At 49.4% G+C, this 26,180-nt stretch overlaps 2 protein-coding genes and 2 non-coding genes across 7 annotated transcripts; 1 reads left to right on the forward strand and 3 right to left on the reverse strand.

Moving 5' to 3' along the window:
• Window positions 1-2,998: 2,998 nt before the first annotated feature.
• Window positions 2,999-14,859, forward strand: KLHL35 (kelch like family member 35). 3 transcript variants are annotated; one of them, XM_036859157.1, is made up of 8 exons: window positions 2,999-3,149; window positions 5,754-6,632; window positions 7,709-7,893; window positions 8,365-8,483; window positions 9,126-9,314; window positions 10,739-10,927; window positions 11,851-12,035; window positions 12,153-14,859. In XM_036859157.1, the coding sequence occupies exons 1-8, from the start codon at window positions 3,142-3,144 to the stop codon at window positions 12,307-12,309; spliced, it is 1,911 nt and encodes a 636-aa protein (XP_036715052.1). In that variant the 5' UTR covers window positions 2,999-3,141; the 3' UTR covers window positions 12,310-14,859. The 3 variants fall into 3 exon arrangements, with proteins under 3 accessions (XP_036715052.1, XP_036715054.1, XP_036715053.1); XM_036859158.1 differs by lacking the exon at window positions 2,999-3,149 and adding an exon at window positions 3,215-3,791; XM_036859159.1 differs by having other exon boundaries at window positions 11,851-12,231.
• Window positions 14,860-20,039: 5,180 nt separating this feature from the next.
• On the reverse strand, window positions 20,040-25,579 carry RPS3 (ribosomal protein S3). 2 transcript variants are annotated; one of them, XM_036861937.1, is made up of 7 exons: window positions 25,458-25,579; window positions 24,125-24,255; window positions 23,753-23,846; window positions 22,853-22,947; window positions 21,194-21,381; window positions 20,578-20,774; window positions 20,041-20,114 (listed from the first exon to the last, which is right to left on the reverse strand). In XM_036861937.1, the coding sequence occupies exons 1-6, from the start codon at window positions 25,485-25,487 to the stop codon at window positions 20,581-20,583; spliced, it is 732 nt and encodes a 243-aa protein (XP_036717832.1). In that variant the 5' UTR covers window positions 25,488-25,579; the 3' UTR covers window positions 20,041-20,114; window positions 20,578-20,580. The 2 variants fall into 2 exon arrangements, with proteins under 2 accessions (XP_036717833.1, XP_036717832.1); XM_036861938.1 differs by lacking the exons at window positions 22,853-22,947; window positions 24,125-24,255; window positions 25,458-25,579 and having other exon boundaries at window positions 20,040-20,114.
• On the reverse strand, window positions 20,885-21,029 carry LOC118900345. The gene has a single exon (XR_005021121.1). It is a non-coding gene; the product is annotated as a small nucleolar RNA SNORD15 (small nucleolar RNA).
• LOC118900346 lies at window positions 24,412-24,561 on the reverse strand. The gene has a single exon (XR_005021122.1). It is a non-coding gene; the product is annotated as a small nucleolar RNA SNORD15 (small nucleolar RNA).
• Window positions 25,580-26,180: the final 601 nt, after the last annotated feature.

Below are 26,180 nucleotides of genomic sequence, written 5' to 3' on the forward strand. Positions count from 1 at the left end.
CACGTGTCATCTCTGAATTGTCAGTGGGAGGGTGGGGACAGAGCTTGCTGGGTTTGGATTCGGGTCCCATGACTGAGGAAGAACCATTCTCAGAAATGAATGGGAGAGTGGCAGGGTGGTGGAGCCCCTCCCCTGCATCACATGGCACTGGGGCTTCCTTAACAGCACTGGGCTTGGGGGCAAGTGTCCTCATACTGTGGTGGAGGAGACAGTCTTGGAGAGGTAAAGTGACCATCCAGAGCCACACAGCTTAGAACTGGCAGAGCCAGAATCCCACTCAGGCTCTGTGTGCCTTCTGTAACCAGCCGGGAATGGTAAGGCAGATGGGGAGGACTCCCTGGTCCGACGTAGGACTGGGCAGTGGGACGAGCAGGTCCCTTCGTGGCCACATGGAGGCTTTCTGAGATCCCTGGCCTATGGAGGGACAGGCCCTCAGCCAGGAGGTGCCTCTCCCCCATGGCGGAGGTTCAGCTTTGAAGAGGCCCATTCCCATTCCTGGTACAGTGGGGCACCTGGGCTGAAAGCCAAAATACAGCCCCTGGGACCACAGATGCCCCTGTCTTTCAGTCCTTGGACCTCTGCCCTCTGCCCTCCATGAGAAGGGGTCTGTAAATCCCATCTTTGTCATAAAAGTCTGCATGGTCTTGGGTGTGTCCTAGGGGAAAGGAGGGGGCTGAACCCCAGTTTCATCCTACATTAAATAAACATGGTGCTTCCTGGGAGCCAAGGGATGTGTCTCTTCTCCAAACAGGGGCCTTCTGGATAGAGTTCTTGGGGTCTGGAGCCTTCATGGAGGAAAGGAAAAGAAACCCCTCCTAATGCTGGAACCCAGACTGGGCCCCCCACATTAACCTCTAGGACTGCCCCTCTGGGAACTATCAGGGGACTCACCCTCCTTTCCCCCTTTCAAACACTTGCCAAGTGCTCCCTTCCTGGGGCAGAGGTCAGCTCCCGGCTCTCCCTGGGCATGAGGAAAAATATGTGTGAAACCTGACTGTCTGGGTCAGCAGTGGGGCACGCTGCCCTACCCAAATGCCCCAGTAACCTCCTCTCCAGTGTCTGGCAGGCCTGCCCAGGAAAACAGAACCAATCTTTCATGCTAGCCCCTCCCTGTTCAGTCAGTGCCCCTGGGTCCACTGGCTGCATGTCCTGGGCTCCTGGCCACACTTGGGCAACTTGAGTCATCCTAGAGTCTTTCAGAAGCAGGGAGAAGGGTCCTGAGTGGAGCAGCCTGTCAGCATCCCACGCTCCCAAGGCCCTACACTGCACCCCTCCAGTCCCCAGTGCAGAGGCAGTCCAGCGGTCTCCCCTCACCCCAAACAATGGAAGGAGGATGGAGGCCATCCCCCAGCTAGGCCGATAGCTGAGCCCTTCACCCTCAGCTGAGCCCACAGCCTGTGGTCAACCCTGGCTCCTGTCCCTTGACCTGAGCGGTTACTGAGAAGGCCACCTTCCCAATGCCCTCCTCGTGACCTCTCCCTGTCTACTGAGGACAGCCTGACTGCCCTTAACAGGGAAACTGGAGACAGGGCCTCTCCCTTACTGCCATCTCTACAGACCCACTCCTTGCTTCCTCCCTAGGACCTTAGCGGGTGAGGCCTCTCCAGGCTGAGGGCCCTCCCTGAACCCTCAGCCCCTCTGTTCCAGGTATTTAGGTGCCCATATCTCTCACATCCTTTAACATACAGCAATATATACAATCCATTTTTAGGGGGAAGCAGGATACACCATTCCCTGGAACAGTCCCCAGAACAGACCCTCCCCCAGGCCTCAGGACACATGCTTGGCCGTCATCACAGTGACCCCTCCCATCACGACTTTTCCACAAACTCGGCCTGCCTAAGCCTTGCCGGGGGCGGGGACAGGGCGGTTCCTACAGGATCCCAGCCTCACCGACTCCACAGGGCAGATGGCTTTCACTTACAAACCCCTCTTGAGTTCACAGCACCTCAGTAAGATAGGCAGAGCAGGAACCATGACTAGACTATTGCTCCTGCCAAGATGAAGAGCTGGGGCTAAGGGGTGGTTAGTGATCTGCCTGGAGCGGCACAGAATCCCGGCAGTGCCAGTACCAGCTCCCAGGTGCCCTGTGCCCATCCGGGCTCTCATCAAGGCAACCTCCTCCCAAACTGCTGCCCTCTTCCGTGAAAGCAAATTTCCTCATCTGCCCCACAGACACCAGGCCCTATGGCCCTTCGCAGAGGCAGCAAATGAACAGACACCAGCCTATGGCGCTGCCTCCCTCTGGCTCCAGGCCAGCCCAGAGCTGCCTCGTTCTCTCCCCACCCCCACCAGGCTGGCCCAGTACCACCACGCCCACTTCACTGTGCCCCCTCCAAGGTGGGTACATTGTCGAGTGAAAACCACCTCAACCATACCATACCACAGACCCAGGACCACACGCTGTCCACACACACAGTCCACAAGACACAGCCCCCTGTTGTGCGCAGACAGACCCCTGTCACACACAGAAATGATCATATAGAGATGCTGACACAAAGACAGGGACACACAATGCATATAACCAGATACACAAAGTCGCACAACATGTCTGCTGTCAAGCACGTACACAGATACAGCACAGAGTCACAAAGAGGCAGGAGGGATACCTAGACCTCCAAGCTGTGCAGTTACATTCTTAGTCACACCTACAGCTACTCAATCACACCCACCCCGATGCCACAGTCACCACGTCCCCATGCACTCCCACACTCACATACAGGTACCCTGGAATGCCTGCATGCACACACACACACCCTCACATCCATGTATCACTCAGGGGCACAACCAGCACCAGGTCACCCCCAATCCAGCCACACGGACCCCAGAGTTGCACACACAGTCAATCCCACGCCTACTCCCGGGTCCTCCCTTCTCCCCCTCCCAGGGCTGATCCAAGAGTAGAACAAAAGCCCTGTGTCCCCTCCTCCCCTTCCCCCTGAACTCTCCCCTCCCCCCCCCGCCCCCCCCCCCCCCCGCCAGCGTCCATCCCCTTTGTCCTCCTGCAGTTGAGCCTGAGCGGGAGTCCAGGCAGGCAGAGCGGCAGGGACATTGCGCCCAGGCTGCCAGGGGTGCAGGGCGGCAGGACAAACAGGAGTGGTCAGTGCAGGAGCAGCCGCTGCAGAGAGCCTGGGAGAGGTCATGGCCAGGTAAGTGCCAGGTACCTCTGGGGACTTAGGATGCAGGACTCCCCTGGCTGTGTCATGTCTACAAGTCTGAGTGTGTGTGGGTGTAGGTGTGACTGTGAAAAAGAAACAGGGTGGCATGTCAACTTCTAGGGGCTGGGTACCTCAGTCTGTGTCAGCACCCTCGGCTTGAGGTGCCTAGACTCTTAGCTGGGATAAGAGAAAACTAGATCAAGCCCTGCCTGGGAATCCCTACCTTTCATGTTCCAATGGGGTGTCCTTCGGCCCCCAGACTGGAAATCCCTAGGGTGGAAACTGGGTCTGATGTCCCAGTGTGTCCACAGTGCCCAGTGCAGTAGACAGCAGGAGAATGAATGAAAAAGTACTGGCGCACTTCCCAGGAGGGGACTCCCTCCCTCTCCCCTGGCAGCCCCTTGTGCCGGGACATCTCTGCAGAGAGAAGTCCCACCTGACGCTGATGAGATCTGCCCTCTTGGATCTCAGCTCAGAGTGGGCTGCCTTCTCAGCCAGTGGAAAATAGAATGAAGGCAGCATGCTCCCATGACCCCTATCAACTCCTTCCAGTGGTCCTGCGCTGCTCCTTGGGATACACCCCAACCTTGGCAAGTGAGGCTGAGCCGCTAGGCATGCAGAGTCTACAGCCAGGTGGGTTCAGGGCCCAGCCCCTCTACTTGGGCAAAGTAGTTAACTTCCTGGGACCCTGCCCATCAGGGAGCTCATTTCCTTTGATGCTAAGACAGGGGACCCACCACCCTGGATGGCCCAGGCATTAACAGTGAGAGCCAGACTGACTACTGGGCAAGATCTGACTTCCAGGGCAAAGCAGTCTCAGGGGAGGCAGAGCAGCTGGGATCAGGAGAATGGAGGGAGAAGCAAGGAGCAGAGAGCAAAGGTCTGCTGCCCTAGACTAAGTTGCTACATAAAGGTGTGTGCGCTCCTTGTCCCTGGAAGTATGCAAGCAGAAGCTATATGTTCATAATGGCCAAACCATAACCAATCCGTCACAGCCCTTCAGGCTATAGAATGCTTTCACAAACACCCCTCCTTTGATCCTCACAGCAACCTCTGAAGGGCAGGTTCCATCTATGTGATTGTTTCCTCATGACAAACTTAGAAAAGAAGAGGGGAAGGAGTCTAAAGAAACTCTTCAGGTTTGTGAGGATCAAATGAAATTATGTACATAAAAGCAACTAACACATGGGGTGTGCTCCCTTCCTCTTGGGTAAAAATATGTTAAGGAAACATTTGTTGAGTTTGTATTGTATACCTAGCACTTTTCATACATTCCATTTAACAGTCACCAAGTCACAACAACCATGTGAGAGAGGCATTATGACCGCATTTTTAGATGAGGAACCTGAAGGGGAGTAACTTGAGCAGGTCACACGGCGAGTCAGTGGCAGAGGCAAGATTAGCACCTGGATCAGTCCTTAGAGCCAGCTCTTTCCACTCCCCCACAGGGCTTCCTTGAGAACAGAAAACTTACAAAAAAGGTCAACTTCCCTCTCAGCCTGGGCTCTAACCTCATGTCCTCTTTCCCTCTGGGCCTCTGCACAGGCTGTTCTCTCAGCTGGAGACTTCCTCCCTCCACTCCCTTCCCTTCACCTGGCTAATTCTACTTATCATTCTCAGTCTCCACTCAGGGATGCCTTCCCTGACTCCCTTCCAGCTGGGTTCAGTGCCCCTTCTGAGCTCCCCTAATGCTCTGTACTTCCCCATGGGACCCTGCCACACTGCGAGCTCCAGGAAGGCAGGGACTGTATCTTGTTCATTGACTGGCACAGAAAAGGCTCTCAATAAATAGTACCTTAATGTATTCACTCGACCTTGAACAGGCACTAACTGAGCACCTACTATGGGCCAGATCCTGTACTCTTGGGGAGGGGCAGATATTAAATAGAATAATCAGGGTGTGGTCAATAGGGATCACCTGCCGGACATCCCAAGTAGAGTGGACGGGGTGAGGAGATGGGGGTAGAGTTATACCCCCCCGCACATACTAGATCTCTGTGGGGTCGACTGAATTCCTTGACCAAAGGCTACAGCTCCTGTCAGAGGGCCCTCCTTATACGGATATTTTGTGCAGGTTCCAATAACCTCCCAGCCCTCCGCCTTTAGACCTTGGGGAGGTAACGTCTCCCTGCTGTTGGTAGCCATGTGGCACTGCTCTATCCCTTGTGGGAGTCCCAAAACAGTCTATGCTTTTGTAAATCCTTCCTTTATTAGAATCTTCTTAAATTACCCCATCTGAGAGCATGCCATCTGTCTTCTGCCAATACTGATAGGAAAAAGCTTAGCACGTTTGAAGAACAGAAAGAGCAGTATGGCTGATTGCGTAAGTGGAGGAGGAGGTGGTACAGCTAAGACAGGGTCTAGACCTTCAGGTAGGCAGGGACTAGCTCATTGAGGCCATTAGGAATCTCGACGGGTGGATGGAAGGAAGAGTGGTTGCATGAATGAAAGCACACTAGTTAAGATAATGCGCGCCTGCCTGACTAAACCAGTGAACCAACGGCAGGAATAGTGGGTGAGAGGCCTCTTGCCCTCTAACCGGGCCCCAGCCAGGTGGATTTGCCGACGACGCGGTCTGTGTTCTCTGCCCGGCAGGATGCTGGAGGGCCCGGTGCCGGAGGAGCCGGAGCGGGATTGGGGCTCCGAGGCGCCGTGCGCGGGGTCCTGCCACGCACAGCGCATCCTGCAGACCCTGAATGCGTATCGGCGGAGCAGCACCCTCACCGACGTGGTGCTGCGTGCCGGTGGCCGCGACTTCCCATGCCACCGCGCCGCGCTCAGCGCGGGCAGCACCTACTTCCGCAGCCTGTTCGCGGCTGGGCAGCCAGAGCGTGGCCTGGCCATGGTGCCCGTGGTACCCGAGGCGCCGGGCCCGGCCGGGACAGCGGTGGCGACGGCGCTGGCCGTGGTGCTCGACTATCTGTACGGAGCGGGCGTGCGGCTGCGCGCGGAGGACGAGGCGGCTGCGGTGCTGGCGCTGGCCGAGCGGCTGGGCGTGGCGGGCTTGCGCGAGGCCTGCGCGCGTTTCCTCGAGGGTCGCCTGCGCGCCGCTAACAGCCTGGCGCTGCGTCGCGTGGCCGCTGCCTTCTCCCTCGCCTCTCTGGCCGAGCGTTGCGGCCGCGTGCTGCGCCAGGCCTTCGCCGAGGTGGCGCGCCACGCCGACTTCTTGGAGCTGACGCCCGACGAGGTGGCAGCGCTTCTGGCCGACCCAGCGCTCGGCGTGGCGCACGAGGAGGCCGTGTTCGAAGCGGCCATGCGCTGGGTGCGTCACGACCCCCCAGCCCGCCGCGGACAGCTGCGGCGCTTGCTGGAGCACGTGCGCCTGCCCTTGCTGGCGCCCGCCTATTTCCTGGAGAAGGTAGAGGCTGACGAGTTGTTGCAGGCCTGCGGCGAGTGCCGCCCGCTGCTGCTAGAGGCCCGTGCCTGCTTCATCCTGGGCCGCGAGACCGGCACACTGCGGGCCCGGCCACGGAGGTACGCCCCGCCCCCTCCCTCCCAGCCGCCCCTTGCCTCCTGCCCTGCATTATTTCCTACGTTATTCCCCTGTTCAACCGCTCGCTCAGCCCTCCATCATCCTTTAATCCTATCACTTGATCATGCCTCTTGAATGAGATTCAGTCATACATTCAACAGACATTTCATAGGCTTGGTGCTGGGTCCTTAAGGAGTTCACAGTCCAGTGGGGGAAATGAAGGGATCTCACATCTCGTGCACATTCTGCCTCAGTGCGGACTCAGGAGTGATTTGGAAACACCCTTTACTCTCAGGGAGCGCAGTCTAGTAAGGGGTATAAATAGGCAGGGCTTGGGGGAAAAAAAGAAAGAGGCTTATTCCCACCCCTGGAACACCAGACCAGAAGACTTGGGGTGGAGTAGTCAAGACGGTCTGTCACCCTCACAGGAGTAAGGGACAGACTCTGTCTGACTCATCACCTCATCTCCAACAGTAAGCTCAGGACCTGGTACAAGATGTTCAATATTTGTCAAAGGAATTAGATAGGAATTGGCTAAAGGGTTTGGAAATTCTGGTGGGGCCAGAAGTCTGAGGGGTCAGTGGGAGGGGAGAATGCTTTGCTGAAAGGTTGTGTAGCCTGGTTCAGTGGAGTCAGTGATTAGGGGATGAGTTTAGGAGGTGGTTATAGGAGGAGGGACACAGCCAAATTAGTCCACGATGGAGGTCAGAAAATGGTGAAGAGAATGAGTTAGTGGCACACCAACTTGGGCTTGAATTCCAGCTTTGTCTCTTACAGCTACATGACTTTTGCAAGCCAAAGTCAGGATTAAACTAGGTGGTTTTTCTGGGTAAGGGTAAGGACTCTGTAAAGATTTTTTTCCCGTAACTTAGAGGTCAGTAGAATGGGGTAAGGAGCAGTGCCCCTCTTCCCCTCAATAGCCAGAGGGGAGGCTGAAAGTGGCAGAGTCCAGCATGCGGAGGGTGGGGCGGAAGCGCACGGAAGGGCAGCAGGACCATATAGTGCAGTCCATGAGCGGGTGAAAGAGGGCTGAAACACGTGTGTGGGTTAACCGGCATTGGGTTTGTCCCCACGCCAGATTCATGGACCTAGCTGAAGTGATTGTGGTCATCGGCGGTTGCGATCGCAAGGGGCTCCTGAAGCTGCCGTTCGCCAAAGCCTATCATCCAGACAGCCGGCGCTGGACCCCACTGCCCGGCATGCCCGGCTTCGCGCGCTCAGAGTTCGCGACCTGCACTCTCCGCAATGACATCTACGTCTCTGGTGAGGGCGGAGCCATAGCCGGAGTCCCACAGGATTGGTTCATCACTTCCCGTGCACCGCCCTCTGTTCTTCCCTCCAACCAGGCTATAGGAGCAGATCGGTCCTGATAACCTACAGTTACTGGCTGAGGTGGTACTGCAGAGCCAATCACTGGTGTGACTCCACCCTTGCAATGTTGACTTCAACTCAGATTAGTATTGATCACTTCTCTTTAACTAGCCTACCATGTGCTATGCATTATGCTAAGCAGTTTACATTAGTTATTTAATTCCCATTACAACTCAATTTTACAGGGAAATTAAGAATTTCCCCTGTTGTCTTGACAATGGCAAAGATCGGTTTGATACCAATGGACGGTGCCCTCCCTGAGATTCGAGCCCTAAAGACTCAGAAAACACAGTCCCTGCTCCCCTGGAGTGCCCTGGGGATAGCAAGAGGGCCTGGGAACAACAGCTGCTTTTCTCTCCCTAGGAGGCCACATCAACAGCCGTGATGTGTGGATGTTTAGCTCCCATCTGCACACCTGGATCAAGGTGGCCTCGCTGCACAAGGGCAGGTGGAGGCACAAGATGGCGGTCGTGCAGGGGCAGGTAGGGACACCCGGCAGCTGCTGCCTTGGGCTCAAGGTAGAGATCTATGGACTGCCTGGGGGAAGGCCCTTTACAATCCGCTCTCTGTAAGAAGGGATCTGAGGCCCCCAAAAGAAAAAGGACTTGCCCAAAGTTGCATAATGATGCTAATGCTAATAATGATAGTAATTATTGTAATAGTACAGCCTGGTAGTCAGGTGGTCAAGGGTGTGCGCTCTGGGGCCAAAGAGCCTCGGTTTGAATCTTGACTCTGCTACTTAAGACCAAAAAGAAAAAGGAAAAAAAAATCTGCCAATTATCTTTGCAAGCTACATCCCTAATTCAGAAATGCAAATAAAAGTGCTTCTTAGGATCACTTAGTAAGGTGGTAAACCTTTAAGAAATTAGTAGGTATTTTTATTAAGCATCAACTTGGTGCCAGTTATTTTACACATCTAATCTGTATTCAGCACCCATCCTACAAACCAGTATCATCCCGTTAGTACAGGAAAATCTGCTAAGGGAGGTTCAGTAATGGGAAGTCAGGACGCAGAGCCAGGAGCTGGGATGCGCCCCTGGTGGGATAGTTTCTCCACACACAGCCAGAGGCTGTGGGGCCGAAACGCAGACAGCCCTGACTCTGGGCGACCCCCTCATCCACAGCTGTTCGTGGTGGGTGGCTTCGACGGCCTGCAGCGCCTGTGCAGCGTGGAGCGCTATGACCCCTTCTCCAACACCTGGGCTGCTGCGGCCCCGCTCCCAGAGGCAGTGAGCTCAGCTGCCGTGGCACCCTGCGCCGGCCGGCTCTACGTGATGGGAGGCGCCGGGCGGGACGGCGTCAGCACCAACAAGGTGGGCTGGGAGAGGGCGGTGGAGGCCTGCTGTGTGCCTGGCGCAGAGCTGGGTCTTTCATGTCCTTGTCCAGGCACTGAAGAGTCATCCCCATGTTTCAGGCAAGGAAATGAATTCAGAGAGATGACTCAAAGGTCACACAGTAGGTCTGGACCTGGATGTTTGGGCTGGTGCCATATTGGTTTCATAGATTTTAAAAATTAAGTGAGGGCAAGGGTGCGACTAGTTAAAATGCTTTTCCTCCATTCCAAAATACAATACACTTGGGACTTCCCTGGCAGTCCAGTGGTTAAGACTCTGCACTTACACTGCAGCGGGCATGGATTCGATCCCTGGCTGGGGAACTAAGATCCCACATGCCACGTGGTGTGCCCGGGAAAAAAAAAAAAAAAACCACTCATTATTGAAAATTTAGAAAACAGAGAAATAGAAAAAAAAATCATCCATAATCTCACCACCTAAGGATAACTACTACCATTAATATTTGGTGCATTGCCTTCTAGGCTTCCTCTGAGTTGACTTTTGCTTTTGTTTTAGTTTTAGTAAAATTTTGTATTCTGCTTTCTCTTGTTCTAAGTATAAGCACTTTCTACATGCTTAGAAACTCTTCACAGCCATCATTTCAATGTCTGTGTAACAGTCAATGGAGTGGATGAATCACAGTCTACCAAATTTTCTATTGTACATTTAGGCTTTCTGTGAATAAAAACTGATCTTCGTTGTGGCAGCTCCCTCCCCACCCTGATGGCCTCACAGGCATGTGATCCTGAGATCTGACTTCCCCAAACTAGGATCTCTCACCCTCCTTATTCCCGCTCCACTCCCAGCACACCTTCCTGGGCTGGCTGGGGGGATGCCCTTTAGCACCTTCTTGTGCAGCACTGACATGAATAGGCCATTCTGGGGGTTTCCAAGGAAACAACTGAGGAAATAGGGAGTACGGTGAGCAGGCAATTACAGGTATGAACCCTCAGAAATTGTAAAAGGCATCTTAAACACCTGTGGGCCTAGGAGGCCTGTGGACAGCTATAGAAGTGGGGGCTGTGAGACACCCCAGCTGGAATCTGGGCATGACCTCAGCACACCAGGGAGGAAGAGGGTTGACAGTATATGCAGCCAGGAATGCATCTCCATGGGAGCTCTGAGAACCCTCTACAGCACTAATGCAGACGGTATCTCCACCTCCTGGGATACAGACCTCTTCCTGGACCTTGAAAGATGAGGAGGCTTTTGACAATGGGAGTCCGGGGGGAGGAGCTGGAATGTGGAACCAGACTGAGCACACGTGAGGGGAGACACGCAAGCTCAGGCCTGGTGGACATAGGCAAATGTGTTGAATGAGTCCCCCCAACCGAGAGATGGGAGGTGTGGGCAGCAGGGCAGTTGAGGGGTAAGGCTTCACCTCTGCCACTCGTTCCTCTCAGGTGCAGTGCTTTGACCCCAAGGAGGACCGGTGGAGCCTGCGGTCACCAGCGCCCTTCTCGCAGCGGTGTCTCGAGGCTGTCTCCCTGGAGGACACCATCTATGTGGTTGGGGGCCTCATGAGCAAAATCTTCACCTACAACCCTGGCATGGATGTCTGGGGGGAGGCAGCTGTCCTCCCCAGCCCTGTGGTAAGTGGAGGGTCCTGGGCACAGCCCTGGCACTGGTTCCATTTAGGAGAGTAAAAACCCACTTCTAAGGATCTGGTTCTCAGAGGTAGTGAGTCCTGTGTCTGACTCCATGCTAGGCGGTTTTACGTAGTTCTCTAGCTTTGTCCCATAATGATAATCAGCCTTGGGCTTCAAAGATAAGGAGACTGGCCTTAGAGAGGTTGAGGCCACCAGTAAAGCCATGTAAGGCAGAACCTGGAACCCCAGTCCCAAGTGCTGTAGCTTGGGATGGGGGGCTTGGTCTCAATGACACTGCAGTCTCTCCTGATCTGTAGGCTACCAGGTGGTAGCTTACTGTTGGAGGAGAGGGGAGAATGGAAAGGGGACTTGGTAAGTTTCCCTTGCCCCAGTGATATCAGAGAAGGGAGGTCTAGGCCCTGGACGCTCCACCCCTGCATTCCTTGCCTCCCCACACTGTTCTGTTCCCTCTCCAAAGAGACTATATAGGGGTATGGATAGATTGGTGATCCCTGACAGTCTGGCCTCCGGTGATTCTAAGAGCCTGAGATTTCTGGCTTCTCTGACTCTGGTGGTACTTATTATTGGAGTGCTTACTATATTTCAGGCACTATGTAAAATGCTTTACATGCTTAATCTCATTAACTGTTAAAGGAACCTTACGAAGAAGGTACTATTATTCTCCTTACTTTGCAGATGAGGAGACTGAGGCCAGAGAGGTGAAGTGACTTGTCAAAGGCCATTCATTTATTAAGGGTCAAGCCAGAGCTTGAAGTCAGGTCCACCCAATTCTTACCTCTCTACCTTCCAGACTGCCTACTCATATTCTGTGGGTCAAGGTTTTGTTGTCTGGCCTGGCCAGCTAGGGACAGAGGGAGCTCCAGGCTGGACCCTATAGCTAATTGTCTTTCTGTCTGTCCACCCAGGAGAGCTGTGGCGTGACTGTGTGTGATGGGAAAGTCCACATCCTTGGCGGGCGGGATGATCATGGGGAAAGCACCGACAGGATCTTCACCTTTGACCCCAGCAGTGGGCAGGTGGAGGCCCAGCCATCCCTGCAGCGCTGCACCAGCTCCCATGGCTGCGTCACCATCGTCCAGAGCCTGGGCAGGTGACTCATACTTGAACCAGGAGGTGGGGAGGGGAGGGAGAACTCAGGTTCACCACTGCTCCCCTCATGGCACCTCGGTGTAAACAGCCTCTTAACTTATTGCCCCTTTTCTTGTAGAAATAAAACCTCCTTCAAAGGTTGGGTCTGTGTTCCAGCTCAAGCCTCCTTTGCCTGGAGAAGTAATGCCCAATATCTGCTCCCTGCTTTGACTCTTTACAAAGCACCTTCATATGTTACCTCATTTACCTTCATAATAGCAGCGTGGACATTTTAAAAAATTATGAAATATTTCATGCATAAAAAGAAGAAACATTTTGTACAGTTTAAGAATTATAATAAAATATCTGTGTTCCCACGACCTAGCTTAAGAAATAGATCACTAGCTTAAGAAATGCCTTTGTAGGCCCCTCTATTTCCAAACCCATCCCTTCCCACATTCCTCCCAGGAATTGTCACTATTCTTAAATTTCAGATTATCGGCACTTAAAAAAAAAACTTTTAGTGAGCTAGTTACTAATATCTGTATTTTACAGAGAAGCAACTGATTTTAAAAGATAAGGAGACTCACCCAAGGCCACATACTTAGTAAGAGGCAGAATCTATGACTCATAGATTTCATGAAGCTTTAGAATCTATGAGACACTTCTGGTCAGGATGGTTCTTCCTTTCTAAACCACCCTCTCCAATTCAAACAACTAGCAATGATAGATAAAATTAAAAGCCAGACAACTGAGGCATAGGCTTATAAGTAAGCAAACATGTCTGAGGACCAGAAACAGAATTGTAAAACATAAGGCAGAAGCTCAAGCTTCTAAATTCAGATTCTGGGATAAAGGCTTTAAAACCAGGATGACAAACCAGGATCACTGCTAGAAGCCTGGGCCAAGGTGGGGCTCCCCTTCTCATGAAAGAAGCTGAAACAAAACAGAACAGTTGTAGAACCCTGAGCAGCCTCGGGGGTCAAGACTCACAGTAAACTGGAGGCCCAGGGTAGTGGGCACCAGAGCCACACGCCTGTAAGACACCAATGAGCCCAGCTCTGCACCTGGATGTGCGAGATCCCCAACATCAACATGGGGTACAAGCTCCTGATGCCATTATAAGCACCTGAGTTGGTCTGGGGCTCAAGGGCAGCAACATAAAACTGCTGGGTCGGGAGGGGTGAACTCAGTAGAAAGAGAGGGAACAAAGGACTGATGCCACAGATTCTGTGAATCAAGGCCCAGTGGTTCAGATTCTGTGCCTGTATTTCTGAGGCCCAGGGGAGCTAGCCAGGCCCCATCTGGGGCTCCCCTTATTTGCACTCAGATTGCCTTTTGAAGAGCTGTCATCTGCTCCTCCATCTCCTCCAGCACAGGGCCAGCCCTATGCCCCTCGCCATCTTCCAAAGCCCCAGGGCCCTGTCTGCAGGATCTCTCCAGCTGGGGTTGACCCATCACAGAGCAGCATAAAGGCCTGGGTCCCAGCTGAGCTCCTACCCTCCGATTATCCCGGATTAGGGAGCCTGTGACCATCTGGACACAGCTGATAATGGCAGAGGGGGAGGGGAGTGGGGTAGAGGCCCAGCCTCAGAGCCTTCCTGCTCCCACCCCATGCATAACACCCAGGACAAAGCAAAGGTGCTGTACTGCTTGCTTACCCAGGCGAAAGCCGGAATGGAAAGGGTAGGGGCAAATCCAGGGCAAGCTCTCCCCGGAGACATGGGCATCTTACCCAGGCTCAGCACTTCTGTGTAGCCAGACAGATTGCCCAGTTTCCCCCATGATGGCCATTTGTGCCCCAGTGCTTGCTCATGCAAGTGCCAATGCCCTTTCCTGCTCTGTCTGCCTGGGCAGACCTGACACCCTCCACCCAAGAGCTGACCACTCCCTCCTTGTACCCCTTATCAGCCCTTCTTCCATCACCTGACATATGGCCAGGCCTTTGTGTGACATCTCTGGTCTCTCCGGACACACCCATAGGATGCCTCTTGAGGCAGGAAAGTGTCACCTTCATCTCTGGGTCCTCCAGTACCTGGAACAAACGCTTCCACTGAATATCTTAAATCAAGGTTTCCTGGATTTCTATCTCATAATACCTGTGAGGTAGGTACTACTGCTCCCCTCCCCCCCTCCGATTACAAATGAGTAAACAGACTCAAGAGTTGTGAAGTGACCTGCTAACTAAGGTCACAGGGCTGGTGAGTGGTGGCAGAGCCAGGATTCCAACTCGGGTCCAGCTATCTCCAAAGTCTGCTTCCTCCATGCAGCCTCTGCTAATCTGAGAAAATGGTGTGGGGCACAGCAAAGCAGTTGTTTAGAAGTAGGAGATACATCATTTCCACGTGGGAAATTCCAGCCTGATAGGATACTGTCCCTGACCTTCTGGGCTTCCGACTTGATGAGAGACATGGTGCTTGCCCCTGGTGAGTGAGGCTCACAGGAACACAAGCAAAAGGTGAGAGCCACGTGTCCTAATTTCCAGGACTACTGGTTAGACCGAGACCACATATAGAGGATCCCCCTGGCTCCTAGTCCACTGCTCTCTGGCCCCCCAGGCTGCCTGCTGAATGTGAACTGTTACCATTCAGTTCGGAGGGAAGCCAGACAAGTCCATGACCCCTCAGCCACACATGGGTTTGCCATCTTCTCCCCGGCTGAGAACAGAGACAACTCTTGGTATGCAATCAGAAAGCGATGAACCCAAATTTAATTTTTGAGTTTCTTTTTTGAGTAGATCTATTTGTAAAGACTGGTATTTTATGACTGTAACTCTTTCTTAGTCGGCTTTCAAAGAACAAGGAGAACTTTACTTCTTACATAATAGAATAAAACTTTCTATTTTGTAATCACTATATGGACTTGGATTCTTTTATAAATCTGAAACATATCCATGCTGTATACGCTACCCACCCATTAGTATAGGAAAAAACATAGTATATGTAGAGTTCCCTACTATCTGCGGTTTTAGGCATCCCCTGAGGTCTTGGAACATATCCGCTGCAAATAAGGGGGGACTACTGTATTCAATTAAGTTGTTCAAGAGGAAAGATTTCATCACCCAATTCTTTGTGACAAAAACCTGGACTATCCCGGTTTGCTCAAAGATAATGTGACAGTATGTATCTTTTATGATGCCTATGCCCCCAAATTTACTTGGTAGTTTGTTACAGTTCATAGAGACAAGCTGAAGGCAGTTGTACATAAAGATGAGTGGAGAGAAACAGATGCTGTAGAAATTTTAAAAATTCATTGGATTGGTCATTTGAATTGACCTTTATAAATCTAAAAGTGAAAATGTTTTAAAATTATGAAGCAAAGAAAATGGCTATCGTCTCTTCAACAAAATTATAAGCAACCAAAATTTTTTAAGGCACTGCGTGTTGACAATCCAAGTGTAAAACAAAACAAAACCAAAAAAGCCCCAGAAGCTAGAGCTTATTAGAGATGTATTTGAAATCTGGAATCAGCAGCTAAAAGATGAATACCTTCACTTCATGGCAGTTGATAAGCATTTCACTGCCTTCAAGTAACATTGCTCATTTGGGGTATATATCCTTCTAGACAATGAAAATGTGAAGTTGTTTGCTGTTATAACTCATATATGTATATGTATATATACACATATGTATATATGACAGCTCTATTGAGATACAATTCACATACCATAAAATTCACCCATTTGAAGTTTACAATCCAATGTTTTTAGTATATTGTTATGCTGTTAATACTTGCTAAATTTTTAATATTTTTGGATACTTGTTAAAATTTATAATAAAATTGACTTTCACTACCCCTTTATTCTTACTTAAAGTGACTTAAAATATAAAAGGGGGGTGTTTATGGGCCCAGGTGGTAAATAGTGATGGCTGTTTTTTTTGGTATATTAAGGGTAAAATCAGTGAGTAAAAGATCCATTTCCTCTGGTCCCCCTCCTGATGGGAAAGCAGCCCCCCTACAGCACCTATGCTCTCCCTTCCCCTCCCTCTGTAAAGCAAATACATTATTAAAGGTTATGGGAGCCCTACCCCCTCTCTAGGCAATTTTGGATTTTAATGGCTCCAGCTTCTCTGGTTCACCACACAAAGGACTGTCGGGTGCAAGCTCGTCATGGGGGCAGTCAATGGCTTCCAGTGAGAGCAGGATGAACCCATTATAGCTATCCTCACCAGAGGACAAAGGCCCAGCTGCACCTGGCCGGCTGAACTATTAGTGCAATACAGGACTGAGCAGCAGAGGTGTGGTTTCATTTGAATTTCAGAGCTACAGTTCTCCATCTTTTTTGTTGTTGTAGAAACAAGAGTTTGGGATCAGGTAAGTTGTTGCCAGTCTAGAATCTAATGTTACTTGTTCTCAAATGAGAAGTGGTAATCTCTCTAAGACAGTCTAAAAGTACAGTTGACCCTTGAACAATGTGGGTTTGAACTACACCGGTCCACTTATATGCGGATTTTTCTCAATAGTAAATACTATAGTACTACACTACCCGGGGTTAGTTGAATCCACAGATGCTGAACAGCAGATATGGAGGAACCGCATATACAGAGTTGACTGTTAAGTTAGGGTCTGCACCCCTGATGCCCCCATTGTTAAGGGTCAAATTGTATTTTCCAAAGCCTAAGATGTATTGCATGGGTTAATCAACACTGCTATAAAATGAAGTTAGTAATGGAATCTGCCCATAACAGGGATGTTGGGAAGATTCAGTGAGACATCCACAGCAGGCTCAGGGCATGTAACAATAATCTCCTCACCATGGTCATGCTGCTTATCAAGTTATAAATAAATGTAGCTTTGATTAGTAACAAATAGGGAAAAGGCTTAATAGCCATTTCATAAAATACTGTCAAGATCTCATGTCTCTTAGGGAGAAAATAGTAAGAAAAACTATCTTTTGAGACAGAAAATGTTGACTATCAATGATACCTAAATGTTTTCTTGGTCTGATGTTGACAGGCCTTACTGACATACAACAGCTTCATTTATACGTAGCCACACTGGAGCTCAGAAACAATCAATAAATGAAACACGGCACAGAAAAAGGCCATGTAAAATGGGGCTAGTGATACCTGCCCAGCTATGCCCACTCCCTGTAGAAGCAGAAAGCATGGCCCCTGTGGTCAGGGCCCTTACAGTTAGGATGGGGAGAATCCATTACCATGAAGTTAGCTATTAATGATTTCCAAGAGGATAGATATGCTAAGTAGGTAGTAATAACAGCTAGCATTTACTGAGCACTTGCTATGAGCCAGGCACTGCTAAGAACATGCAGATGAACAGAGGCACAGGTATGTAACTGATGTGCCCATGCTTGTACTGCTAAAAGTTGTGGATCTAGTTTTGAATCCAGGCAGACTGACCTGAAGGCCTGGACTTGTAACTTGTCTCCAGATGATATAAATGACAAATAGTAGGGAAACATACTGATATTTAGATCTCCTTTAACTCCCGTAACAGCCCTGTGAGATAACTGAGGATCAGAAAAGTCCAAAGTCATCCTCTCAGTGAATCAGTGCTGGTGCCAGCATTTAAACTCAGATCTCTGATTGCAAAGCCCAGTTTCTCCCCACAACCCCCTGAGTCTCCTTTGTAAAGTGCTCTGCAAGAGAAAGGTACCCTCCACTCTCACTCTGCTGACATCCTCACAGCCTCTGCCTCATTTCCCAACTAGGAGTGGAGATTAACTGACCTGGGGTGGGGAGATGGGAGGGTGTGCCAGCCCCAAGCCTACACTCTGCTGTGGGTTATAACAGCCTTTTCAACAGTGGTTTGCAAAACCAGATTGTCTGGGGGTGGAACCCACCTCCCTAAAATTAACCATCATCTGGACCCCACCAGTTCCTGTGCCTTTCCTGGTTCTACAGTGCTGTCTGTTGGTCTCCAACCTTTGTTTGCCCTTTTGGCCTATTCCCACACTCTCCCATGCCAGCAGGTGTTCTTTCCTTGCCTGATGGGCAAGTGGTTCAATCAGCACCCAGCTTTTGTTTGAGGCCCCCATCACCAGCTGCCAGGAGTCCTAATGACCAGAACCTAGTAACTCTTCAGAGCCTGACAATAACCTTTTGGTGAAGAGTCCATGGAAGGCTTCAGCACTTGCTTCCATGTTGCCAACAGCCATTATTCCCACCAGGCGGTCCCAAGGCCATTTCACAACATGGTCTTGGCTGACCAGCATCAACACCTTGCCTACTGAGGGGAGGGGCCACTGCATGAGTCTGGCCACAAGGTTAGACGTCAGATGCACACCTGGAAACCTGAACCTCAAAGGAAGTGAAGCAAAGAAAAGGACGGCTGAAAAAATCATTCACTGGGAATCTCGGGGTGGTAGTGATGACATCCTCTAAGGTAGTTTGCACTTCTTGATGAGCTGTGATTATGGAATGCTCATCTCAGCGCTACATTACGTGATTTTCTTAAGTAAACACTTAATTTAACCCCTCCTCCACCTCTGAGTAATGGGTAGACAGAGTTCACACTGATAATTCAAGCTGTATACTTGCACACTAATAATCTGCATACTTTTCTGCACATGTGTTATACTTCGATGAGTTTACTTCTCCCTCCCCAAGCTGCTACTTTGGCGCATCTTTCCTGTTACAGCACCACCTGGTGGGATGTTAACAGCACTACTGAATCACAGATTTGACCTCCAGTTTTAAGTTTGCAGAAAACTCACTAGGAAAATAAATTTAAAAGATCACCTGATCAAATATGCAAAGAACTGACTGGCAATGCCAGTACTAGACACTAAGATCCTAGATGACCAGGACTGTCTTAACCTGTTTCCAGCACCACTACTCCACAGGCTCAAATTAGTTGAAATGGTTTCACTACCAATAGTCTACTCATAAATGAACTACATCATAAGCCCAGAAATAAATACAGGAATAAATCAGCTTAGCTCAGTTCACACGCTAACATTTTTCAGTAACCACCTCTCTCAGCCCTCTCCATAAAACTTTCTTTCGCTTGAGAAAGGGCTCATTCCTGGAAATGTGCCACCCCAGGGTAAGGGGAAGCACAGGGAAATGAAAAATGTTTTTGTATTCAGGCTCTAGTTCCTAGCCACAAGATAAAACATTTACATGAACCCACTCCCTGGAACACAGTAAATGGTCATTAACACATTAGCTTTTTCAGTGGTTGGAAAATTGTAAAGAAGTATTTCTACTACTGAGACATGGTCTCAACTCCATTAACACTGACAAAAACAATGAGATGTTACTCTCTAGACAGTAGAAACATCCAAGGCTCTGTTAAAAGGGGACACACACACAGATAATGTCAGTGTGCTCTCAACATAATTCACTACCTCTAATTAATCTTGTATGATTTTTATGCCAGCCTGTCCCTCACTAGTTTCACCTAAATAAATGAAAAGCACCCAATTTCTAATAAATACGTATCAGCAAACACCTTCAAAATATCACAGATAAAACTGTAGATAATTTAAATGTTCTTTATACTTTTCTAGAGTGTAATGGTTAAGAGAACAGGACATAGAAATGTGGATGGATTCTAATCGCAGCTCTGTAACGCTCAGGCAAACTCACTTCTGAGCATGAGGCTCTTTCTTCATCAGCAGCGCAATCAAATTCCCTTTTAGAGATGTTGAGGATTAAATGAGAATGTATATACCTAGAAATGAACACCACCTAGAGCACAGTATAACCCAAAATATAATGGTCATATTTTCTACGTGTAATAGAGAAAATGATCCTAAATACGTCCTTCTAAACCTCTAGCCCTGAACTCCAGGTTGAGTCAATCAGGGTGCGGTCCTGCTAACAATCAGCCATCACCATCACCAGACTTGCTCCCCCACAAGATATTTCCTTGGTTACTTCGGCCTGGGTCCTCCTGTTCTGGACCTCTCCTCACAAGTACAATTGAAACCAACAGGATTTTTAGGGAGAGCACACAAACACTGTGAACCAGACAGCCCTAAGAATCTATCAAGCAATGCTCTCATGGAGTGACATGACCATCAGTCTGAATACTGGATGTAGAGTCTAGTCAGGCCACAGGTCTTTTAAAAAGATTTTATTAAAGGTCTTTATAGAGCAACATCCAGACTCCAGATCCAGCGGCCAAGGAGACCCTGAAACCAAATAAAACAAATAAAGTACAATAAGAACAGAAAATACACCTGAATATCGGGTTTGCATGAAAATTAATACACAAAGACTGTCTAGAAACAAACAACACAACAGGCGCTGGGCACAGGAGAGGCTTGTTGTTACTGTTTTAAGGGGGTTGCTTCAGAACAGCTAATTACTAGCAAGAGTGCCTTGAAAATTTTAAGTTAAGGGAGGACAATAAAGAAAAACTCTTATTTAAAACAGTGGTAAACGCAGGAACATCTTAAAGAGACCAAAGGCACACACTCCTCCCAATAGCATACCATGTTAAATGAGTCCCTGGCTGCAACCTGTGTTCTCGCATGTAAAGCAAGTGTAATCCAATTTTTATTCACTAGGTGCTCTCACAGCGTGGGACACAAGTGTTAACAAGGACAATGGAATAGGGTCCTATTCTGCCCCAAGAGGGCCTTACAGACATACCTATTATGCTGTGGGTACCGGCTGAGGCATGGCAGGTGGCTCTGGCTTCCCACCCTTCTGTTCGGAGATGGGAGTGGTGGGCAGTATTTCATCTTTGGGTTCCACAATGCTCACGTGATCAGGCAGGGGCTTCTTAGGGCCAATCTTACCAGTTGGGTCCCAAGGCAGCATGATCTTTACCTTGATGCCCAGCACACCTAGAAGATGCCATAGATAAGACGGAGCTATGGTTCCATCACCCCCCACTACACGATGGGACAGGGCAGAAGGGAAAAAGGAAGTTACTCAAGCAGCCCTGGGTCTGGTCCCTTCTCAGACAAATGCCTCTAATCAATCAATGAAGGGGACACTTTTGCAAAAGGAACCCATGCACAGCACCACAGAACGTGGCACTGACAAGGACCAAGAGCAGGATGTGCCCTTTCTGACTCGTCATCGTGTCATCACTGAAGGGTACACCAGTGGCCGAGACAAGGACAAACCAACTCTCTCCAACGAAGCTAAACAAAAAAATGCTCCACGACTCCCAGACAAATCCCCCAAACACTGAGGTGTGTATATAAAACCATCTACCCGTTTAAAAAGCCCCTTGCCCCAAGCACTCCTGGCTGCTCACCCTGTCTGAGCAGCACGTGGCGCACGGCAGTATCAACATAGTAGTTAACAGGGTCCCCACTGTGGATCATCAGGCCATCCACAAACTTCATGGATTTAGCCCTCTGTCCTCGGAGTTTCCCCGACACCACGACCTCGCAGCCTTTGGCCCCACTCTCCATGATGAACCGCAGCACACCATAGCAGGCCCTTTGGGAGCACAAGAGACAAATGGCCATTTGTGTTATCACCAGACAGGATTGCTCAACCCCATCCTGCTAAAGAAAAAACACTCATTAGCCTGCACTGACTACTTTCAATGTTCCTTTAACGGAGAATAAGTTTGACCAGAGCCTGACCCAAGAGCTAGAAACTTTCTTCCACTCCCATCACACCTAATCTTAGGGAATTCCTCAGGGAAACACACCAAGTTCCTTCTAACCAAGTGCTTTCCAACCTTGGCTGCACACTAGGATCGCCTCAAGGTTAAAATGAACCACTCTTAAACTTTGGTGTGTGCAAAATTCACCTGGAGGGATTATGAAGACAGACTGCTGGGCTGCACCCCCCATTTCCCAATTCAGTGAGCCCGGGTTGGAGACTGAGAATTTTTTTTTTTTTTTAACGTCTTTATTGGAGCATAATTGCCTTACAATGGTGAATCAGTTATACATATACATATGTTCCCATATCTCTTCCCTCCCGCATCTCCCTCCCTCCCACCTCTCCAGGTGGTCACAAAGCACTGAGCTGATCTCCCTGTGCTATGCGGCTGCTTCCCACTAGCTATCTATTTTACGTTTGGTAGTGTATATATGTCCATGCCACTCTCTCACTTTGTCACAGCTTACCCTTCCCCCTCTCCATATCCTCAAGTCCATTCTCTAGTAGGTCTGTGAGACTGAGAATTTTTATTTCTAACCACTCCTCGGGTGATGGCAGTGATGCTGGCCCGCGGACCAAACTTCTGAGAATCACTGTTCTAAGTGGCAGAGCTGGCATTCAAACCAGGTGGGCAGTCTTCTGCACATCCTTGCCTACAGCACTGCCACCATGTCAACCTGTCTACAGCACAGCTCTAGCGTCCCTCCTCCGCTGAAAAACCTCCCAGGACTCTGCGTTAAGTATTAACAAATTCCAGACACCCGGGCAAGGCATTTCCATTTACTCCACAAATAGTGGAACTACTCAAAAAACTGCCAGCTGAAATCTTACCAGTAGGCCCAGCGCTAGGGCCAATCTAACCACCTCATGCCCTTCACTCCTCATGTTACTATCTACATACACAGAAATCTGACTAGATTTTAAGCTCTCTCATCAAGGAGGAGTCTTAGCTCTTCACAGTCCCCAGAGAATTAACAACACATAATGGATCTGAATGGCTTCAAAAGGAACCCTAACCACTCCCCCGCACCACCCCGTTCTATTTTTTACTCCCAAAGCACACCCAGAATAGTTCTCCATCAGAGCACCCACCACTCTTTAAAAATTTGATTCTTTACAAGTCTTTCTTACTAGGCTTCCAGTTCAGTGACGACATGGATTAGCAATGTCTTATTGTTAAAACCCTCATAGACTAGCCGAGCCTGTCACATAAAAAGAGTTCATTTACTAAATGGCCAAAATGCTGATATTCTGATCCACAAAAGGACACAACCATTAAAGATCTCAGGACGCTTACCTCCGCACAGCAAGGCCTCCTAGGAGTTTGTAACGCAGAGACTCTGCCTGGGCAATGGCACACAGACCTCTTGTGGCCACCTTTTCAGCATAAAGCTTTAAGAAGGAAACAAGGGACATCCTTAAACTTGTTACCTTTGCCACTGTTTTCAAATAAAAACCAGTACATCCAGGGGCTTCCCTGGTGGCGCAGTGGTTGAGAATCTGCCTGCTAGTGCAGGGGACACGGGTTTGAGCCCTGGTCTGGGAAGATCCCACATGCCGCGGAGCAGCTGGGCCCGTGAGCCACAACTACTGAGCCTGCGTGTCTGGAGCCTGTGCTCCGCAACAAGAGAGGCTGCGACAGTGAGAGGCCCGCGCACCGTGATGAAGAGTGGCCCCCACTTGCCGCAACTAGAGAAAACCCTCGCACAGAAACGAAGACCCAACACAGCCAAAAATAAATAAATTGATTAAAAAAAAAAAACAACAAAACTGAGCTAAAACTCAAGCCCTCTTTAAAAAAAAAAACCAGTACATCCATCATACAAGCATACGCCGTTTTATGTATCATTGTACTACCCAAGTACTAAAGCACTTCTAATGCCCACACCTAACACACACTCAGTGACATAGGCTGAACTAGTCCTCATTGCCCTCCCACCCCCAGCTCTTTCTATGGCCATCCCAAGGAGACCGATGGGGCATCCAATCCCTCATATGTATCATTACTACACCCAAGGTGAATGTAAAATCCTGCTAACTGCTTATTAGAAGAACTTCAACAAAATACCAATCCATTTTTATTACTCACTGATCACAAATAACTTTTCAGGGTGATAATATGGGTTTTCAGAAGTACCATCCTAAAGAGCCATTTCCAGGCCCACAGGAACCTCTGGCATATACCAGGACCACTCACCTCTACACTGCCCTCAGGGAAGCCAAATCTCTTCTGAACCACAGCAGTCAATTCCCGGATCCGCCGGCCCTTCTCACCAAGAACATTCTGTGTCCTGGGGAAAATAAAGAATGACAATTCACAGCTCTCGTAAAATTCCAGATGTGATTTTAAATCTTGCGCATGTGTGGTAGTAAAATCTCATTCATCTGACACAAGCCAAGTATAAATTTTGGATAACAAGAACTAGAGTTAATTTTTTTTCTAAATGCAGCTTAAAAAAATTACATTCACTAAGACTAAGTTCATTGGTTGTCCCCTTAAGTTTACAGAACAGACCACCTTAGTACAGATGACAATTATAGGTGATGGCCAGAAAAAATGAATTTTTACCTGGTGGCCAAGATAATGATTTCTGTCCTGGTTGGTGTAACTCGGACCTCAACTCCGGAGTACCCATCTTCAGCCAGCTCCCGAGTGAGAAACTCATTCAGTTCAGCTTTGAATATGCCGTCAGCAACAAACTAACCAAAAAGTAAATTCAAAATTAGGATGTGGGCGCAGGTTCACTTTTTCTAGCCCAGCCTTTCAGCCAATGCAACCCTCATCAAAACTCAACACCTCCAACAAATGACCCATCATCGATTATTTTACCTTTGTTCCAGAGGGAACATGGCAACCCTTCTCAGACAAATGCCTCTAGGTCATCTTTTGGAAGTTACTTTGACCCAGGGCCCTTAAAACTGTGCCACAGAACGCAGCACAGAGTAGGGGCCACATGGACAAAGAGAACACCTCCAGTCAGACTCGTCATCTTCTCTTCATTGAAGGGTTTTAAAACTGTCATTTATATGTACACATGCTAAACAAAAAACTGCTCTTAAATGGCACATTTAGAACTAATTCAGCACAGCAGGAACACTATGTTTGCAACCAGCAAAAAGAGCAGATAGTGACTTTAGTTAAGCAGCCTCACCTGTAGACACAACTGGGCCCATGAGAAGAATCCCAGTCACCTTAATTATTGCCTTAATTATTCCCAGGTGTTTCACAAAGTCGGCAAATCCTAACTCACACAAGCGTGTGGATTTCACCTTAACATCGATGTTATGCGTACACAAAATGGCAAACTGTCTAAAACCAAATGCACTTTACACACTTCTCTCCCATGGAAAAGCAAAAAATTAAACTCAAGGAAGCGTTATCCCCAGGTCCCCCCTCCATTTCCCCAGAACTTTTCCTTGGCCCCAAATGGAACAAGAAATTGTCAGTAACCTTCCCGACGGAGGTCTTTGGGGTCAGAAGGCTGCACCCCGACAGGACTAGTAAAAAGGCAAGAATACACTACTACCGCCCTTTCCCAAAGCCACAGTTAAGACGAGGGAAATGGCTCATGCCCTCAAAACACCACACGTTTACTAGTTTTATTGATTGACCAAGAAATGCTCACAAGCGCCTTCTCCGGTGCAGGAGGGGTCCCCGGTGCTCACCTCTGCTCTCCGCCCGGAACCGGCAGAAATCTCTTCTCTCCCATCCCCACCATACTGCGCTCGCCCGGCTCGGGCCTGCGCTCAATCAACCTCCATCCGCGGCCCACGGGAATGCCACGCGGCCCAGCCACTGCCCGAGGCATGGCAAGGAGCCGCGGGGCTCGCGACGGCACCCAGAGAAGCTCCTGACCGCGGGACTCCAAAGTTCCCTGCAACCGGGCCCCTGTGTGTCTCACCTTCCTCTTCTTGGATATCTGCACCGCCATCTTGCCGCCACGCGCCGCCGAAAGGAAAAGAATTGGCGAGTGGGCGGAAGTGCGGATAAAGGGCGCTGTATGACGACAAAGAACTGCGCGACGTCGACGCCTGTAGGCGCTCATGGGAAATGTAGTTTTTACTTTAGGAAGGAGGTAAAAGGAAAGAGAAGAGTAACGGAGACACCTATAGGCAGAAACAGGATCAGATCAATCGGAACTTAAAAACTACAAGGGAGCTTAAAGTCAAATTCTCATCAGTTTAAAAACGAGCAACGGCCGGCTCAGAGATGGAAATTACAGGCATAAGCTCACACAACAAATGCATAGAACCCTGGTCCCTACACTTTACGCTGTAATGCAAATCGGCTGAAAGCCCTCAATGAAATTCATTGAGGCGCCTATCTCTTCCAATCTATGTCCATTTCCTCTGTTCCAAATGATAATAATAATAATATCTAATATGTATTAAATATTCCAAGGACTGTTTTTTTTTCCCCCTAAGGACTGTTTAATGACCTTTATATTATTAACCCATTTACCTCTACCTCACTTTCATAAAGTCTGTCACAACTTGTAACAGAAGTCACAATAGTGGCTCACAATCCTTTTTCAGGGCTTCCCTGGTGGCGCAGTGGTTGAGAATCTGTCTGCCAATGAAGGGGACACAGGTTCGAGCCCTGGTCTGGGAAGATCCCACATGCC

Source organism: Balaenoptera musculus, chromosome 8, assembly GCF_009873245.2.
Source record: "Balaenoptera musculus isolate JJ_BM4_2016_0621 chromosome 8, mBalMus1.pri.v3, whole genome shotgun sequence".
Taxonomy (NCBI): domain Eukaryota; kingdom Metazoa; phylum Chordata; class Mammalia; order Artiodactyla; family Balaenopteridae; genus Balaenoptera; species Balaenoptera musculus.